Source organism: Oncorhynchus gorbuscha, linkage group LG01, assembly GCF_021184085.1.
Source record: "Oncorhynchus gorbuscha isolate QuinsamMale2020 ecotype Even-year linkage group LG01, OgorEven_v1.0, whole genome shotgun sequence".
NCBI lineage: Eukaryota > Metazoa > Chordata > Actinopteri > Salmoniformes > Salmonidae > Oncorhynchus > Oncorhynchus gorbuscha.
The window spans coordinates 72,204,268-72,219,288 of record NC_060173.1 but is presented as its reverse complement, the minus strand read 5'-3'; the positions used below and the strand labels follow the sequence as shown (position 1 = coordinate 72,219,288).

The following is a 15,021-nucleotide window of genomic DNA, read 5'->3' as shown; positions in this document are numbered from 1 at the left end:
ATAATGGGCCTCTGTACGCCTCTTTTCTTTTTTCTGCATCTCACGAAAGTTCTTCTTTGTAATCTGAACACCTCAAACTTAGATTTGTCTGTCCATAACACTTTTTTCCAATCTTACTCTGTCCAGTGTCTGTATTCTTTTTCCCATCTTAATATTTTATTGGCTAGTCTGAGATATGGCTTTTTCTTTGCAACTCTGCCTAGAAGGCCAGCATCCCGGAGTCACCTCCTCACTGTTGACATTGAGACTGGTGTTTTGCAGGTACTATTTAATGAAGCTGCCAGTTGAGGACTTGTGAGGTGTCTGTTTCTCAAACTAGACACTCTAATGTATTTGATCTCTTACTCAATTGGTCACCGGGTCCTGCCGCTCCTCTTTCTATTCTGGTTAGAGCCAGTTTGCGCTGTTCTGTGAAGGGAGTAGTACACAGCGTTGTACGAGATCTTCAGTTTCTTGGTCATTTCTCGCAATGGAATAGCCTTCATTTCTCAGAACAAGAACAGACTGTAGAGTTTCAGAAGAAAGGTCTTTGTTTCTGGCCATTTGGAGCTTGTAAACGAATCCACAAATGCTGATGCTCCAGATACTCAACTGATCTAAAGAAGGCCCGTTTTATTGCTTCTTTAATCAGAACAACAGTTTTCAGGAGGGCTAACATAATTGCAAAAGGGTTTTCTAATGATATATTAGCCTTTTAAAATTATAAACTTGGATTAGCTAACACAACGTGCCATTGGAACACAGGAGTGATGGTTGCTGATAATGGGCCTCTGTACGCCTATGTAGATATTCCATAAACAATCGGCAGTTTCCAGCTGCAATAGTCATTTACAACATTAATAATGGCCACACTGTATTTCGGATCAATTTGATGTTATTTTAATGGACAAAAAAGGACATTTCCAGGTGACCCCAAACTTTTGAACAGTGGTGTATATCCCTGGTATAAAATCACATTCTGTTTGTGTCTCTAACATATATCTTCAGTGTATGTTTAGGAGCCGGTTATGTTCGCTTTTAGCATTACTATCCTACTATCACATTGGTGTTTGTTGGACTGGCTATTCTCTGATAGCATGTGATATACCTTACAAGGAAACAGTGAGCAGTTAGAGGAATTGATGTACTTTTGCTGGATCTGATAATTTATCTTATATGTACTGTATCTCTGATCCTGAATCTAAGTCTAAGCGGATTATGCATTGGTTGGGTTTGACAAATGGCCTAGCTGGCATAACTTCACCGTTTCAAATAATGAATGGTTGGTTGATGTTGGTCCCTAATGTCTTTAAATTACCTCTCAAAGAAGGTTGATGCTTTAGTTTCCTAAGCTCTATCAATATTTATCTAACTTCAACAAAGACAGATGAGGGGTGCTAGCATGTAGATCAATATTAGCCTTCAGAATGATGCACTGCTTGTGTTAGAATTTAGCTTAGCTGACTGACATTTAAAGTGCAAAATGACATTTGCATTAGCCTGTTAGTGCTGTCTTGGCGCTATGGAGCACTACTTTACAATGGACTGTCTGTGTTAGCATTTAGGTAAGCTGGATAACTTTTACAGTGTAATGACATGGTTACTTTGCATTGGCCTGCTAGTGCTATCTTGGTGGTAAAGAGTGGAATCCAATGCACTGAGTTAGGATTTAGCTAACTCATCATTTAGCTCGGCTAGCTTACCTTTACAGTGGAGGATGATATGCTTATCATTGGGGCTTATCTCAGCATTAAAGAACAGACAGTGCGCCTTATTTAGCTCACACGTCAGACAGTGTCGAGGGAACAACCCGACAGTCTTCACACTGAAAGGAAGGGGAAGACGGAAGATTAGGCGACCGTTTTAACATCCACTGCAAACCCTAAAGAACAGGCCTATAGAGTATCTAGCACCTGTGGTGTTTGCAGTTGGCACATGATATTTACACTCTACATAAATGAGGAGACAAGCAAATGTTGAGGTTGGGAGCTTCAAGTCATTGGTTCACCTGAAAGCATTTTAAATGTAGTTAAGACGATTTTCCCACATCAAAAGAGCAGCTGAATTTGGAAAGGCTTGTTGAAATTGTTTTATTATCATTAACCTAATGTGCCTGTGCAACCTCCATACTCTTTATAAAAACAAGTATCATCCAGTGTACACGATCTTACATCAGAGGATCTCTACATTTCTGTAAGCACACAACCTCAGATGTTTACTGTTGTTATGGCATGTTCTTCGCTAAAAGAAAAATGACAGAATATGAGAGGGACTGTAAATCAAAGGGGAGCCGTCAAAAGCAAGATTCAGGACAGGTTGCTAAATGAGTCACCTGAAAAGCTGTCTTCTTCGCGGTGAGCCTTCAGTGCTGAGAAAATATCTGTGTAGAGGAAACAAACAAGTTAATTGAGTCTCAAAGAAATCCGGGTGGCCTTCGCTAACAAAGTTATGCCATAAATACACACTCAAGCACAGCTTTGTGCCTGGAACATGTCATATTTAGATGAGAAATAAACCTGATACTTTCAAATAAGCAACATTTGTCTGTGTACTTCATATGCAAATGACACTCAGTCTTGAGGCAATACGCATGAGGTTTATTAGTGGCAAGTTGAGAAGATAAAACACTTGCTTATCAAGCTACAATAACATGCTAATACAGGTACTATACAGTTTCACACTCAAGGTTCTATGTTTTATGATGCAAAATGCAATGTCAATTCTTAAACCTCCTTTTCCCACAAATGCACTATGGTGTGCTGTCTATGATTTGCAGTTACATTGGTCTGAGATTTTGATTCGGAATGTACCTGACACCACAACTCTTACAAGAGTAATGACACAAAGCCCCCCATAAACATACAGTCAAGTTCACTGTGATAACAATGATGTTTTCGGTTGGGTGCTGTCGTCAACTCCTCTACAGCATTCCTTCATCATTCCATACATGCACATAATGTGATCTGTCGACCAGACTAGCTGTTGCATATGTATGAGATACCTTTGTGTCAAGAACTGATGAGGAATATGTTGAATTATGATTAATGTCATGTTATAGTCAATGCAGGAATTGTTACATATGGGACTCAACATGGCTGCAGATGCTCAACTGTCTGTCACCTATCCATATAAGACTCATATATAGTGAGGTCCAAAAATATTTTGATAGTTACACATTGGTCACACTTAATTTGGATAGTCCATCTGTAGATGCTCTACTCTCTACTTGCCAGATATACTGTTAGGTTTAGAATAAGGGTTAGGGTAAGGGTTAAGAGTAAGAGGGTAAGGGTAAGAGTCTGAAGATAGTCTGTAGTGAATCTACAGATGGACTATCCAAAAAATGTGTTAACAATAAATGTTGTGTTGTTTTGTCTCTGTACTCCAGCACTTCGGATTTGAAATTATACAATGAATATGAGGTTTCATTAGTCCACTGACGATACATTCCCAAAATGTTTTGCATGTCAGCAGTCAAGTTTTCAAGATATGGGACTTTCAAGAAGCAAAGTTTTCCCTGCAAAATGATCGTGATGATTTAAAAAGTTAAAGGCATAAATGTCATACCCCCCAAAAATGCTAAGCTTCCCTTTTGATTGTTAATGGTGAGAGGTTAGCATTTCTCGGGGGTATGATCTTTGTGCCACTGTACCTTTCTCACTCATTATTATTCACGTTTCATTCAAGGATTATCCGTAATCATGGTAGCATCCACATTAATGTGCAAGTATTCAAAACAGTGGAGGTCAGTGCCATTTATGATAAGGGAGGACTATTTTTTTCATGAGCATGGCCTTATTTCTATTACAGCATGTTGGATGACTGTCATTAATAGTGATTAATTGCGTGTTAGGAATATGGGCACAAAAATACCATACTTTTGACTACTTTAAAACACATAAGTAAATGTGCCCAAATACTTTTGGTTCCCTTAAATGGGACTGTGTACAAAGAGTTCTGTCATTTCTAAACAGTTCACCCGATATGGATGAAAATAGCCTCAAATTAAAGCTGACAGTCTGCACTTTAATCATAGTCATTGCATCATTTCAAATCCAAAGTGCTGGAGTACAGAGCCAAAACAAGTAATTTTGTACCTCACTGTACGTACTAAATACCTGAATCCTCATTATTGATTTATTATGCACAGTTCAGAAGAGACACTCACATGTTGTCGTTGCTCTCATCATAGGCCAGGATCTTAGTTACTTCCCAGTTTCCTGATGTTAGATGGCGGACCTCGTTTTGATCTGCTCTGAACTGGAGCAAGGAAGGAGACGAGAAACAGGAAACATACTATTATTAGAGTGATCTACAATATCTATTTTTAAAAAGCCTTCCTGTTTTCAGAGTCATCACATCATCCTCATCAAGATCATCATCATACGTCCTAAGTACTGGTCACTAGCAAGGATTGCAATTTGATGTGGTTGAAGCCACTTTCATTGAGTTATCACATAACATATGTGCAAAAAAGTACAGTGGCCAATGAGAGATGATGCTCACCACTATGGGTACACAGTAGTAACCCTACCCTCACTTGTGCTGTAACCATGGAGATATTACTCTCACCCCGGTGGAAACTATGGTAACAGAACCCTTTGAGTGGTAACCATGGTGACATGAGTGACCCTCATCAGTGATGTAACTATGGTGACGTGACCCTAGTACCTGTGTGGTGAACATGGCGATGTGATGGAACTCTCCACGCCCGCCTTGCTTGACGGGCACTGTCAGGAAGAATATGCTGCCATCCCTGGAGAACACTGGTTCCTGGTTCTGCCGAAACAAAAACAGCAAACATTTTTACACCTGCATTGCTTGCTGTTTGGGGTTTTAGGCTGGGTTTCTGTACAGCACTTTGAGATATCAGCTGATGTACGAAGGGCTATATAAATAATTTTGATTCGATTTTATTTGATTTGATTTTAGAGTGTTATGACATCATTACATGATCACAGAGATCGTGTAAAAGACATGAATTTAAACCAGTTTACTACAGCAGGAAAATAATCCTGGAAATATGAATTATTATGTGGATTATAATTAATGGTCATATTTGTAGGGATTGATTCATTTTCTGTTAGGGCAAATCAAATGACATTTCCAAGTGAAATTATAAACTTTAGAAGCCTTTTTAAAACTCAAATACACTAAAAGTTTGCAATTCTCAGCAACAAAAGAGTAATCAAATTAAGATCCTACATCGGTACAAGTATAATGGTAACTTGGCCATTTACTACTATGAGTGCACAACAAAGATCTGTTGAATAAGATTGAATGGAAGTTTGGCCATTACTGATAAAAGTAAATATTTTTTACCTGCTTTGAAAGCCAGAGCTCTGAGACCTCCTCATGCCTCTGAAATAGGAAGGCCAGAATGTTAACAGCCAATATTATGTCTCGATATATAATACGTCCCATATTACATCCCAACCTACTTCAGCAAACCTGAATAGCCGTGGAGCCTGGTTGGAATTAAGCATGCCACATAGACAGCCCTAAGTCCCTCAAAATCACTCAATTCCCTTTCTTCCTCAATACTTTAACTCTAAAAGCGCCAACATATTTCAACCCCTAAAAGTTCCAAAAGTATTTTTTTTCTTTTTTTTAAATGTATGAAACACTTTCTGTCAAACTCTAAGACTTTTTATTTTATTAACCTTTTGTAACACAAGTGAATTGTTTTTAATTACCCAAAATAAGAATACATTTAAAAATGTTTAGATTTTTTAAAAGATATTTTGATAAATTTCAAAACATTTGTCTGTTATTTATTCAGTGTTTTTTTCCTGTAATACTCAGAGGCTGAGAAAGTGGCAAATCTGAGATACCGGTAGTACCTAAAGTGTCCCTGTCACGACTCCTACCGAAAGGTGGCTCCCCTTCCCGTTCGGGTGGCGCTCGGCGGTCGTCGTCACTGGCCTACTAGCTGCCACTGATTCTTTCTTCCCCCTCCTTGTCTGTTTATTGGTTACACCTGTTGTGTATTTGCTGATTAGTTGGGCTTTATTAGCCAGTCGGCCCGCCTGCTCTTTGTGCGGGATTGTTTTGTGTAACTTGTGTGCACGTCTGTGGGTTACGCGTTTCCCATTTCGTGGGTTTTGCTGGACAGTTTAAGTCCCAGTGTTTGGGACGTTTGTTTTGTTGTATGCCCTGTGTTTTCGTGGGGTTGGCTTATGTTCGCCATTTTGTGCATTAAATTAGCACTACCCTGAACTCTCTGCTTCCTGCACCTGACTTCTCACCCACTACACCCAGAACGTTACAGTCCCCCGATATGGCCGATTTTGACCATATGGTGGCATCAGAATTTTAGCTCTAATTTTAGAATGCTATGGGCGATCAACTCAGTTCCAAGAACGATGAGACTCTCAACTTGGTGCAGAGAAATTGACTGAAAGCTAAATATTTATTTACATACACATATATATAAATATATATATGAAAATTTGGGGCAAAGCAGCCATTATATATATAATTTTTATTATAGTGGCTGCTATGCCCCAAAATGTCATACTACCACACATCGCTAGTATAAAAAGACTGATTATGTTTCATTCCTCCTTTTTAACACAAGCATCTAGATAGATGTAGTTTTTTTGTTGTTGGTAACAAGTTGCTTGACCGAGTATAAAAACAGGTTTAGAAATGATGACATTTTTTTGACCCCCTGTTGGTGCTTTTAGGGTTAAAATGCCAACTGGGGAAATCCGGAATCTGTGCTCTTTAAATTAAAACCCATTGGAGAGAAGGACAAAAGCATTGGCAGAGAAATTGATTCTGCGCCCAGGCGGAGCCGCTTCTTGGCTGGAGCGTCTGTTTGTTTGTGGTCCAGCCGTCTGTGGGGCCTGACCCTGGGACAGTCGAACTGGACCGTGTCCAATAGACTCCCATCTTTTCCCCACAGGGGACCGCAGCTTTGCCCTTTTCCAGACATAGCTTATAATAACACTGTGCAATCATTGCCATCAAAACAAATAGTGGGAAGAATAAGTCTTTACTTACTGAAAACAGTTTGCTGAGATGATCATTTAATAAAGGCTTCCCAGTTGAAAGTAATAGAATAATTCATATGACTTATAGTGTGTGTTTATCTGATAAATGCCACAAGATAATATTTGTATTCAATGTGGTAGATAAACAAAACAGAAAAAGTGCACCCCTCCACAAGTGTCCTTTAGCAGGCATAGTAAAAAGCACACAAAAAAGCACAACAGCTGATACAACATTCGAGTCAATGGTATCTCTCCCTTTGGTAGCATAGCAGTAATAAAGTCAATGCATTGTCTGCTCTGTCCTCCCACGGACACAATAACAGAATGACCCCCCGCCCAGGGTGAGTGTGACCTAGTCTCAACATTACCAAGCCCCCCACCCCCTACACAGCATGCCTCTCACCTTAACACAGGCCCCCGTGGTGGTCTCACATACGGTCAGGATGGACACATTCTGGGCACGGTTCATCCACCTTACCGTCGTCTTGGTTTTACTGATCCAACTGACCATGGCCACATAGTGCTCCCTACAAGAGAGAACAACCACAGTGTTTATAGTCTGAAACATGGACCATGGTGACATAGTGCTCCCTACAAGAGAGAACAACCACAGTGTTTATAGTCTGAAACATGGACCATGGCGACATAGTGCTCCCTACGAGAGAGAACAACCACAGTGGTTATTGTCTGAAACATGGACCATGGCCACATAGTGCTCCCTACAAGAGAGAACAACCACAGTGTTTATAGTCTGAAACATGGACCATGGCGACATAGTGCTCCCTACAAGAGAGAACAACCACAGTGTTTATAGTCTGAAACATGGCGACATAGTGCTCCCTACAAGAGAGAACAACCACAGTGGTTATTGTCTGAAACATGGACCATGGCCACATAGTGCTCCCTACAAGAGAGAACAACCACAGTGTTTATAGTCTGAAACATGGACCATGGCGACATAGTGCTCCCTACGAGAGAGAACAACCACAGTGGTTATTGTCTGAAACATGGACCATGGCCACATAGTGCTCCCTACAAGAGAGAACAACCACAGTGTTTATAGTCTGAAACATGGACCATGGCGACATAGTGCTCCCTACAAGAGAGAACAACCACAGTGGTTATTGTCTGAAACATGGACCATGGCGACATAGTGCTCCCTACAAGAGAGAACAACCACAGTGTTTATAGTCTGAAACATGGACCATGGTGACATAGTGCTCCCTACAAGAGAGAACAACCACAGTGTTTATAGTCTGAAACATGGCGACATAGTGCTCCCTACAAGAGAGAACAACCACAGTGGTTATTGTCTGAAACATGGACCATGGCCACATAGTGCTCCCTACAAGAGAGAACAACCACAGTGTTTATAGTCTGAAACATGGACCATGGCGACATAGTGCTCCCTACGAGAGAGAACAACCACAGTGGTTATTGTCTGAAACATGGACCATGGCCACATAGTGCTCCCTACAAGAGAGAACAACCACAGTGTTTATAGTCTGAAACATGGACCATGGCGACATAGTGCTCCCTACAAGAGAGAACAACCACAGTGGTTATTGTCTGAAACATGGACCATGGCGACATAGTGCTCCCTACAAGAGAGAACAACCACAGTGTTTATAGTCTGAAACATGGACCATGGTGACATAGTGCTCCCTACAAGAGAGAACAACCACAGTGTTTATAGTCTGAAACATGGCGACATAGTGCTCCCTACAAGAGAGAACAACCACAGTGGTTATTGTCTGAAACATGGACCATGACCACATAGTGCTCCCTACAAGAGAGAACAACCACAGTGTTTATAGCCTGAAACATGGACCATGGCGACATAGTGCTCCCTACGAGAGAGAAATCCAGCCCAGTCACGGACCAGGATGTCTTGCTCCCAGGCAGACTAAATAACTTTTTTGCCCGCTTTGAGGACAATACAGTGCCACTGACACGGCCTGCAACGGAAACATGCAGTCTCTCCTTCACTGCAGCCGAGGTGATTAAGACATTTAAACGTGTTAACCCTCGCAAGGCTGCAGGCCCAGACGGCATCCCCAGCCGCGCCCTCCGAGCATGCGCAGACCAGCTGGCCGGTGTGTTTACGGACATATTCAATCAATCCCTATACCAGTCTGCTGTTCCCACATGCTTCAAGAGGGCCACCATTGTTCCTGTTCCCAAGAAAGCTAAGGTAACTGAGCTAAACGACTACCGCCCCGTAGCACTCACTTCCGTCATCATGAAGTGCTTTGAGAGACTAGTCAAGGACCATATCACCTCCACCCTACCTGACACCCTAGACCCACTCCAATTTGCTTACCGCCCAAATAGGTCCACAGACGATGCAATCTCAACCACACTGCACACTGCCCTAACCCACCTGGACAAGAGGAATACCTATGTGAGAATGCTGTTCATCGACTACAGCTCGGCATTCAACACCATAGTACCCTCCAAGCTCGTCATCAAGCTCGAGACCCTGGGTCTCGACCCCGCCCTGTGCAACTGGGTACTGGACTTCCTGACGGGCCGCCCCCAGGTGGTGAGGGTAGGCAACAACATCTCCTCCCCGCTGATCCTCAACACGGGGCCCCACAAGGGTGCGTTCTGAGCCCTCTCCTGTACTCCCTGTTCACCCACGACTGCGTGGCCACGCACGCCTCCAACTCAATCATCAAGTTTGCGGACGACACAACAGTGGTAGGCTTGATTACCAACAACGACGAGACGGCCTACAGGGAGGAGGTGAGGGCCCTTGGAGTGTGGTGTCAGGAAAATAACCTCACACTCAACGTCAACAAAACTAAGGAGATGATTGTGGACTTCAGGAAACAGCAGAGGGAACACCCCCTATCCACATCGATGGAACAGTAGTGGAGAGGGTAGCTAGTTTTAAGTTCCTCGGCATACACATCACAGACAAACTGAATTGGTCCACTCACACTGACAGCGTCGTGAAGAAGGCGCAGCAGCGCCTATTCAACCTCAGGAGGCTGAAGAAATTCGGCTTGTCACCAAAAGCACTCACAAACTTCTACAGATGCACAATCGAGAGCATCCTGGCGGGCTGTATCACCGCCTGGTACGGCAACTGCTCCGCCCTCAACCGTAAGGCTCTCCAGAGGGTAGTGAGCACTGCACAACGCATCACCGGGGGCAAACTACCTGCCCTCCAGGACACCTACACCACCCGTTGTTACAGGAAGGCCATAAAGATCATCAAGGACATCAACCACCCGAACCACTGCCTGTTCACCCCGCTATCATCCAGAAGGCGAGGTCAGTACAGGTGCATCAAAGCTGGGACCGAGAGACTGAAAAACAGCTTCTATCTCAAGGCCATCAGACTGTTAAATAGCCACCACTAACATTGAGTGGCTGCTGCCAACACACTGTCATTGACACTGACCCAACTCCAGCCATTTAATAATGGGAATTGATGGGAAATGATGTAAATATATCACTAGCCACTTTAAACAATGCTACCTTATATAATGTTACTTACCCTACATTATTCATCTCATATACATATGTATATACTGTACTCTACAACATCGACTGCATCCTTATGTAACACATGTATCACTAGCCACTTTAACTATGCCACTTTGTTTACTTTGTCTACATACTCATCTCATATGTATATACTGTACTCGATACCATCTACTGTATGCTGCTCTGTACCATCACTCATTCATATATCTTTATGTACATGTTCCTTATCCCCTTACACTGTGTATAAGACAGTAGTTTTGGAATTGTTAGTTAGATTACTTGTTGGTTATCACTGCATTGTCGGAACTAGAAGCACAAGCATTTCGCTACACTCGCATTAACGTCTGCTAACCATGTGTATGTGACAAATAAAATTTGATTTGATTTGATTTGATTTGAACAACCACAGTGGTTATTGTCTGAAACATGGACCATGGCCACATAGTGCTCCCTACAAGAGAGAACAACCACAGTGGTTATTGTCTGAAACATGGACCATGGCCACATAGTGCTCCCTACGAGAGAGAACAACCACAGTGGTTATTGTCTGAAACATGGACCATGGCGACATAGTGCTCCCTACGAGAGAGAACAACCACAGTGGTTATTGTCTGAAACATGGACCATGACAACATAGTGCTCCCTACGAGAGAGAACAACCACAGTGGTTATTGTCTGAAACATGGACCATGACCACATAGTGCTCCTTACTAGAGAGAACAACCACAGTTGTTATTGTCTGAAACATGTACCATGACTTAGTCCCTCCAAATCGCAAACTTTCCAATATGTGTTTTCATTATTCCAGGCAGTAAATCACACCTTAGTTTGAGGCTGTCTGGTGGTGTGAGCTCCTGTGTGTGTGTCGGCCCGTACAGATTCACCACGTATAACTTCACTGTGGGGTTGGGTTGGCCAGCCTGAAAACAGAATCAGTCCTTTAGATATTGTAGCACCATTAAACATTATGAATCACAGATTAAAAACACCACATGAAGGCAATCACCATATCGACTAAACAAACAATTGCATAATTACATTGTAGTTATGTAGAGCAATATTATACTGTATATGTGCTACCAACATAAAAAACAACAACTTCAAAACATTCTGAAACAATAGATGATGATAATAGTAACACATTAGAATCATTGATCACATGCCCTAACAATGGATAATAGCTATGGCTTTACACAATACATCGCATAATATCAACTCGTTTTATCTAACGGTGATACAAATGTTAATGGTTATGACAGAAAATGAGATAAACAGCATGACTAAAGCTATCACCTCATTTACACGCAGCCCATGTTTAAACCTGAATAAGAATCACAAAGGTTGGCCTTGAACAATGCATGAAGATATGAACCAAAGCCTGTATAAGCCCCCATAGAGAATGAATAGTCCTCTTATAGGCACTGCTACAGCACAGTATTGTATTGACCTTTTCTAATGCTAATCCTTCCTAATAGAGTACCAATGCTTTTTCTACACTCAGTGTCATATTCACTGTTGGCACTCAACCCTAAATGCCATATGCCAAGCTCTACTGGTTCTCACCCTCGGTATGGATTCTGACGCTTCTAGTTTAACCTTGGGCCAAGAACACATGGCCAGATTGGCCTCACACTGGACCACAGTACTGTGTTGCAAGAGGCTGACAAAAAGCAGGAAGAGGGATCATTTATGTATCCTCAGCTATCTAATTATCAATGTAGAAACTGAGGACACAGGATTTCTGTCCCAAATGGTACCCTATTCCTTTCATAGTACATTACTGGTACCATAGGCCCCTGGTCATCAAAGTAGTGCATTATGTAGGGAAAAAGGTGTACATTGGGACGCACCCAGGACTGGGGGAACAGACAGACATCTGGTGGGGAGTTTCAGTCTTAATTGCTGCAGGAAAGGGACACTGTTTGGATGGATCTTCCTGTACCTTGAAGTTAGACATGCTGTGGGTCTTATTCAATCAGGATGGTGACCATGAGTTCCCAGAGATAGGTGAAATTGAAGTTTAGAATTATAGTGATACGGTAATGGATTTGCTGTTTTAAACTGTAAATAACTCAAAGTACATTTATACTACCGATCAAAAGTTTTAGAACGCCTACTCATTCAAGGGTTTTTATTCATTTGTACTATTTTCTACACTGTAGAATAATAGTGAGGACATCAACACTATTAAATAACACATAAGGAATCATTTAGTAACCAAAAAAGTGTTAAAGAAATCAAAATATATTTTACATTTGAGATTCTTCCAAGTAGCCACCCTTTTCCTTAATGACAGCTTTGTACACTCTTGGAATTCTCTCAACCAGCTTCACCTGGAATGCATTTTCAACAGTCTTGAAGGAGTTCAAACATGGCTATTTGAAGTATCTCAAATATAAAATATATTTTTATTTGTTTAACACATTTTTGGTTACTACATGATTCCATGTGTTATTTCATAGTTTTGATGACTTCACTATCATTCAAGTAAAACCCTTGAATGAGTAGGTGTTCTAAAACCTTGGACTGGTAGTGTATCTAATTGTGATTTCTAAAAGCTCAAGAGGAATGTTAATTTGGTTTTGATTGAATGACTAGAGATATATAACATAGACCATCTGTAAATAGCCCACCCAACTACCTCATCCCCATATGTTTTTTATTTTTTCTCCTTTGCACCCAATTATCTCTATTTGCACATTCATCTTCTGCACATCATCATCTCCATTGTTAATTCTAAATTGCAATTATTTCGCCACTATTCCTATTTATTGCCTTACTTCCCTAATCTTACTATATTTGCACACACTGTATATAGACTTTTCTATTGTGTAACTGACTGGACATTTGTTTATCCCATGTGTAATTCTGTGTTGTTTGTGTCACACTGCTTTGCTCTATCTTGGCCAGGTCGCAGTTGTAACTGAGAACTTGTTCTCAACAAGGTGAAAAAAAAAGATGTTATTTTATTTTTTATCTTACTGTAATCTCAGAGTACTCAGAGTTATCTTAATTGGTTTCATTCCACCAATCGAAGCTAGATAGGTGGGTGGCAGCAGACAATGTACTTCTACATCATCTCAGGCTTACCTTAGGGTAGGGGTATTGCTTTCCTTTGGGGTATGAAGCGCCAGTGAAGCGTGGAAGGGCCATATTGGGCACCAGAGTGTCATTGAGGACCAGGAAGGCCAACCTCTCTCCATCCGGTGACCACCAGTGTGCTATATGTGACTGGAGAATCTCCTCTGTAAAGAGACACAAGGAATATATACGAAATATATTGCAGATCTCGAGAAAATTCAATACAGAAAGTATTCATACCCCTTGACTTGTTACAGCCTGAATTCAAAATGGATTCAATATATATTTTTACTCACCCATCTACACACACAATAATGACAAAGTGAAAACATGTTTTTAGAAATGTTTGCCTTTTGTTTTTAGGTACAGAAATATCTAATTTACATAAGCATTTACACCCCTGAGTCAATACTTTGTAGAAGCACCTTTGGCAGCGATTACAGCTGTGAGTCTTTCTGGGTAAGTATCTAAGAGTTTTCCACTCCTGGATTGTGCAACATTTGTGTCAGGATTTGGCCAGAGTTGTTCCGGTTTTTGGTCACTAGATGCCCCCATTGTGCCTTTTGACCTTTTGTTTTCCCTTGATCCCCATTATTATTTGCACCTGTGCCTCGTTTCCCCTGATTGTATTTAAACCCTTTGTTTTCCTATGTTCTTTGCTCTGTGTTTGTATGTTAGCACCCAGCCCTAGTACTCTGAGAACTCTTGTTGATCCCGGTGGACTCTCTTGTGGAATTCTGTTTTTTTGTTCTTGTTTGTTTGTTTTTTGAGTATCTTTTGAGGCTTTTTGTGCTTGGAGGATTACCTTTGTTCTTGTAGGATTCCTACATTTCCTTTTGAGGTTGTGGAGTTACATGTTTTCCTGAAGAACTTCACTTTTTACTTCATTAAATACACTGTCTCAAGTACTGCTGTGTGGGATGCCCAGAGGTTGTGGAGTTACATGTTTTCCTGAAGAACTTCACTTTTTACTTCATTAAATACACCGTCTCAAGTACTGCTGTGTCTGCCTCATCTTCTGGGTTCTGCCGACTATTCGTGGCTCAGTTGGTTAAGTGACTGTTTCTCACTCCAGAGACCCGGGTTCGTAACCGGGTCCTGACAGAAACACAGAGCCAAAATTGAACCCAGAGGTAGCCAGTTCCCAGGACCTTGTTGCCATGCTGTCCCACCACCAGGAGACTGTCCAACGCCATGAAGCTGCCCTGGTTCAGCAAGAGGCCTTAATGGCTAGACATTCTCATCTTCTGTCGGAGATGCTGACTTCCATAAAGCAGATATCTGATCGACTTACCCCGGCAACAGTTCCTGTCCCAGTACCTCAGATTCACGTACCCATGGCAGTTAACCCTCTGGCTGAACCTCGTCTTCCACCTCCCCAACGGTTCTCAGGTGATCCAAGTGCTTGTAAAGGGTTTCTCACCCAATGTTCTCTCTCCTTCGAGCTGCAACCCTCATCGTTCCC

General features: G+C 41.6%; 1 protein-coding gene across 2 annotated transcripts in view; it reads right to left on the bottom strand.

Annotated features, from left to right (window-relative positions):
* The window catches only part of LOC124041657 (inactive dipeptidyl peptidase 10-like), a 370,729-nt gene that overhangs the window by 16,819 nt on the left and 338,889 nt on the right, over positions 1 to 15,021 (bottom strand). For both annotated transcript variants that reach the window (XM_046359492.1, XM_046359501.1), the window contains exons 9-16: positions 13,566 to 13,720; positions 11,298 to 11,395; positions 7,381 to 7,504; positions 5,302 to 5,340; positions 4,651 to 4,758; positions 4,148 to 4,239; positions 2,312 to 2,359; positions 1,683 to 1,804 (exon numbers count right to left, since the gene is read on the bottom strand). In XM_046359492.1, coding sequence (XP_046215448.1) covers positions 1,683 to 1,804; positions 2,312 to 2,359; positions 4,148 to 4,239; positions 4,651 to 4,758; positions 5,302 to 5,340; positions 7,381 to 7,504; positions 11,298 to 11,395; positions 13,566 to 13,720 — 786 coding nt within the window. The remainder of the gene's footprint in view (positions 1 to 1,682; positions 1,805 to 2,311; positions 2,360 to 4,147; positions 4,240 to 4,650; positions 4,759 to 5,301; positions 5,341 to 7,380; positions 7,505 to 11,297; positions 11,396 to 13,565; positions 13,721 to 15,021) is intronic.